Source organism: Alligator sinensis, unplaced genomic scaffold (genome assembly GCF_000455745.1).
Source record: "Alligator sinensis unplaced genomic scaffold, ASM45574v1 scaffold1357_1, whole genome shotgun sequence".
NCBI classification, from domain to species: Eukaryota; Metazoa; Chordata; order Crocodylia; family Alligatoridae; genus Alligator; species Alligator sinensis.
Window position 1 is genome coordinate 109,038 of NW_005843146.1, and position 5,206 is coordinate 114,243.

At 48.2% G+C, this 5,206-nt stretch overlaps 1 protein-coding gene across 1 annotated transcript in view; it reads left to right on the forward strand.

Annotated features, from left to right (window-relative positions):
- The first annotated feature begins 2,216 nt into the window (after nt 1–2,216).
- LOC102381365 (NACHT, LRR and PYD domains-containing protein 3-like) overlaps nt 2,217–5,206 on the forward strand; it is a 66,740-nt gene continuing 63,750 nt past the window's right edge. Inside the window, 2 exon segments of the mRNA XM_025194007.1 lie at nt 2,217–2,321; nt 3,370–3,952. Of these exon segments, the coding sequence (XP_025049792.1) occupies nt 3,907–3,952 (46 nt within the window). The 5' untranslated portion in view covers nt 2,217–2,321; nt 3,370–3,906.

Consider the following 5,206-nt stretch of genomic DNA (forward strand, 5'->3'; position numbering starts at 1 on the left):
TTTATTTGCCCTATGAATGGTTGTCTTGGCAGCCAATCACAATGCTTCCTGAAACAAGCAATCAGAGTGCTCTGCACAGACAGAAGTGCTGCCATGACAGCAGGAACTGAGAAGCCAGAGGGGGCAAGGCCAGAAATGCTGGCCTCGCCTCCCCGCTCCACTCCGGCCCTACTCCTTGGAGGCCAAGGGGATGGCAGGGACAGTGCCACCATGACAGTGGGGACTGAGGGGACAAAATAGGGCAGGGGGGCAGGCCAGCATCCCTGCCCCAGTAGTGGGGAGGGGATTGGGGTCAGGCTTGCAAAGCTGGGGAGGAATTGGGGTCAGGCCTGTCACAGTGGGGGGGAATGGGGCTGTCTCCACACTGGTGGGGGGGATGAGGGAGGACAGGCCCGCACCCAAAGTGCCAGGGAGTAACAGGGTCAGGCCTGAAGTGATGGGGAGGGCAGTGTTGGTGGCGCCTTTTCTCAGGGGGTGCACATGAACCCATGGCTGTCAGACAGCAACATCCTCATGAGGGTGGTGGGTCTGATTTCAGACCTACTCTGGCCTGCAATTGCATGCCTCTCCATGGTGGTCTTCTCTGCCCTTTCCCTATTCATTGGGTGATCCCCATGCACAGTGTCGTGAATCAGAGCAGCCGCCGGCAGCCGCCTGACTCACACACCGGAGTGTTTAGATTTAGAGCTCTACAGCTTCGGTTACAGAGTTAAATATGCGCATATAACTTCGGTTACAGAGTCGAGTACACGCACGCAGTTAAGTTACAACGAGATAATGACGGACGTGGCGCTGAAAACGGACGGTCGCGCTTGCAAGACTTTCTACGTCAATATTTTACGCTGACGGGGCAATTGATTAGGAATTGATCAATTTCCCAATTCTCTGGTGACAAGCACAGGTGTTTCCTGTGAGATCCCCAGAGCTCTCCGCCTTGGGCGGAAACTGTTAAACTATTTATAGGCAGAGGTGTTTTACAGGAATATCCAATGGTGAACCGTTATATGGAATCTTTAATTTTTGGCAGGTGGCAGCTCTTTGTCTCCTCAAGTTACAAGGTAGTGGGTTAGGTTTCTCTACGTGTTACGTGTGAGGAGCTTACGCTTATCTTTGACCAATTATATATAGTTTCCCCTAGCATTTTATTTCAGCTGACCAGTTAGCTGTAGTACACCACCAGCGTTTTGTTTCAAGGAATTTCTTGGCAGGGAAGTCTTTTAACCCTTAATAGTCAAATGAAGATGATTTGAATGGTATCTCTTGCTCAGTGGCATGGGCACAAGTTAATTGGGTTGTGACACACAGAAACATGCTTACTCTCAGGTTTACCCCTGGGCAAAGTTAAGCCATTCCTTTCCAGTATTCCTCAGCAATCCTTTGCAGTCAAGGAGGATTGTCTTCCATGACTGTCTTATCTGTCCTTTCCAGTGTATAATGGCAGACCATCAAGTCATGGAATCTGAGGCATGTCCCAGAACCATAACATGTAACAGAACCATAAAAAAGCTCAATTAAGATCGATTACAGAATAGGGCCACATTCTGTCATAGGCCACAAATGGGCCTTGGGCATTGCTACCACATGCTGCTTCATCTCTGTCCAGAACTGCTACCCCTCCTGCCAGCCTCATGGCACAGCAGGGTGCTGGTCCCAAGAAGCCCAACAGCCCATGCCAGTTTATTCCAAGGTACTGCAACATCCTGCCAGGGTGCATCCTGCCAGACTACCACTGCATTGGGCCCTGACTCAAGGAGGAGCTTCAAGGAGCCCCACTGACTATGGACTGAGACTGCTGGTGACAGTGGTCCCCAGACAGTAGTAATTCTGGGTGGGCTGGGAGATAGCACCATCAGTTCCCATCATAATAGCCCATCCCCAGCTTTGGGACTCTTGCAGGATTGGACCCTCCATCCCTGCAGTTGGTGGCTGACACCTGTCTCCAGGGAGTTGACTCTGTCATGGGAGTTTTGGTGGTAGAAGTGTATTTTGTTACACATTTCATATTTATTACTAGTAATGAAAAACTGCTTTATCTTAAAGGCAACACAAGGAATTACCTGCTGCAAGTTGAGCAGGTTCCTGGAGATCCACATTGTAGATGTAATCCCTGCCCTTCTCACCCACTTTGTCCTCTCAACTTCACACTATTTTGGTTCTTGCTTTCTGGGTTTTATCTTTTTTTTTAATGTACTCCCCGCCCATTTCCTGCCTTCACAATTCAGAGCTAGTCTTGCTTATCAGGCCCTTCCTTTCCCAGGCCCTTCCTTTCTCTTTTCTTTTTCTTTTTCGATGTTCTCTCCTCTACGCAGCAGCACTGGAAGGTAAGAAGAGATATGCCCGACAAAGAGAGCTCAGAGCTTGTTTATGAAGGTGTTCCAGGCAGCTGTGGGACCTGGTGGGAGTTATGGGGTACTTGAGGTTGGCACAGGCTGCAGAGAGATCAGGAGCTGGGAGGGAGGGAGAACGGCCCCACTGCTGCCACTGCTGCTGCTCTTGGGCTGCCTGGAGTGGCAGGGCAGGGCTCCAACAGTGGAGAGGCAAGTCAGGGCCTGTGGGGTGATCAAAGGGTGGCTGGGGGGTGATTGCAGGGTGTACAGGGGATTTAGGTTCTGATAGGGAGCAGTGAGGTGATTTTGGGGGTGGAGGAAACAATGCAAGTGGTTCAGTGCGGGGAAGTCTGCCAGCCTGAAGACAGTTCTTTGCAAAACTGCAAAATCCAGGGGCTTCTCCACTAAAATGAGAAATTCGTGTTTTATTCCAGTAAAGGGGAAAATCCACATTTTTCTCCATTTTGCCATGGGAGCCTGAAAACCTGTCACTAGCACTAGTTCTCCTTCACACAGAGTAACAGTCATTATAATTAGCACTTCCTGAAACTAATGTGTAGTCTCACCTGTGCTGTCCAGCAGAGTTAGGATTTTTTTTCCAGGTCTTTAAAAATCTTTAAAATTCCACTGAGTGGGTATGTCTAGCCATTTTTGACAAAGGGTGCCATTGGGAACATTGCTGAGGAAGGAAGCATTTTTTTTTTACTCTGTGTGTTTGGCAATTGGAAGGAAGTGGGGACACAGAAACAGGTCAGTCACAGGTGGTTACTGCCTTTGGACGATTTTCCTGTGTTGGTGTCTGTTACAACATAGTGAATGATGCTGCCTAAATAATGTCACCTCATTCTAGAAATACCAGGCTACTCTGTTACTAAGGCATGATGGCTACCAGCTCAAGTTAACAGCAGAGGTAATGATTCAGCTATGGGTATACAGCCAGTTTCCATCCAGAGTGTGCAAATGGCTCCTTTTCAATGGTGCACACAAGTTGAGGTGTATAAAGCTTTAGGGTGCATTTGATTCTTTCTTCTTTTTCTTGAAGGAGTGGATGACAAATGGTAACCAGAGGACTGAGGTCCTATATGGGCACAACATGACATTTTCTTCCTGTGGAGTAGGCTCTTCCTCCCCTGATGTCAGGGATTTGAATTTGTTCTTCATCTCAATGATTGGGTGCTCAAAGGTGGAGCACTGACAGGTGCCAGCTTCCATCCTTGTGAACACCCTTCTCCTTTCCATGTTGTCTTCCTGGGTGTCTTGCTCAGTTTTGGCAATCTCCTTGAAGACTCCTTGTTCTTGGCTTGTGGCTACTGTCATCAGCCCCAGATGCTCAGCAATGGCACGCAACCTTATCATTGCATCTTGGACCTGTCCCTTGCTTCTGCTTTTTGACATGGTACACAAAGTACTGAGCTTCACCTCCTGACCTCTGCCTGGCTCCTAAGTACATATTTAGCCATGAGCTCTATCTCCAACACACTTTGGTGCAGGCAAACAATGACAAGAGGAGAAATGAAGATTCCTTTTTAGAAAAAAAAAAAGGTTTTATAGTGGGTTTTTACTATCTTTGTGTTTGGTTATGCATAAAGAGCTGAACTTCCACAAGCAACAAACTACTTCAGATGGTATGAAAAGACTGTCAGAAATACATGTTTGATGTAGAAAAGAAAGGCAACACTGATAAGTGGAAAGAATGAGTTGGTTGAATCAACTGAGAGGAACAAGGAAGTTAAGACCCCAAGAGATGCTTGCATTGAAAGCTCAGCCAGGTAATAGGATAAGAGAATAAAACAGGATAAAACACATCTGTGCTGATACCAAGATTAGTAGAATTCTGTGGGGGATTTTCTGCTCTGCATTTGCACATTCCAGTCAGGTTTAGAAGCTTTGCTGTTTAAGATGAGCTACTCTGAGGTCAGTGATGGCTTGTCCAGGGAGGCTAAAGTGCTCTGCCATGGGTTATTGTGTCTCTGTGATATTCAAAACAATGTCCATACAGATGGGCAGGTGGTGTGCTCTCTGTACATGATGGCCTCAGGGACCCTTCCTAGGAGACAGGGACCCTCTCAGGGAGGAGGATGTGGAGGAGGAGGGACCTGGGTGGGACCCAGGAGGAGGACGCGGAGGGACCCTTTCCTGCTTCAAAGTCCTTCTTTTGTATTCTCCTTCACTTCTGATGATTCCTGATGCCTCTTTATCTGTGGCTTTCTCTGGTTGGTCCCTCTGTGTGGTTGTCATGCATCCATGTAGCTTATCACACGCACACATACTAATTTGGTCTTTCCAGGCTTTCTTCCTAATTTGGTCTCTGTAATGCCTCAGCTTGGTTGGTGAATGGCCATGTGGTACCCAGAAAAGGGCCCCTCCCCAACTTTCCTGACATGTCTTGATGCTATTTGAAAAGAAGTGGGGTTCAGTGATGTAACTGGTGGTCCCCATGGGGCTACTCACGATATAGCCATAGCTCACTTGGGGCTCCACCTTCCCTACATGCTGTCCACTCACCAACCATTGATGTCGATACTTTGAGGTCTGTGCTAGCTTCTCTGGCTCTCAGGCCCCATTCATCTCTCACCGACTGAAACTCCAATGTCAGTCCTATGCTGGGCCAATCCAGGGTATGATGTGAGTGTTCCTGGCATCCTTTTCTGCCACTCAGCACCAACCCTTATACCTGGGCTTATGGTACTGGGCCTTCCCCTATTAGGAAGTAGCCCTTTCCCTTTTGGCCCACTGGGTCTCCAAAAAACCCCAAGAGTGAAAGGCAAAGAAAATAGCAAAAGAGCTGTCTCCGAGAAGCTAAGACAAGCCTCAGCAGGTTACCTACCTTCTTAGTCTCTTTTCCAGACAGAAGCAAGGGAGGTGAGGTAGGGTGAGGA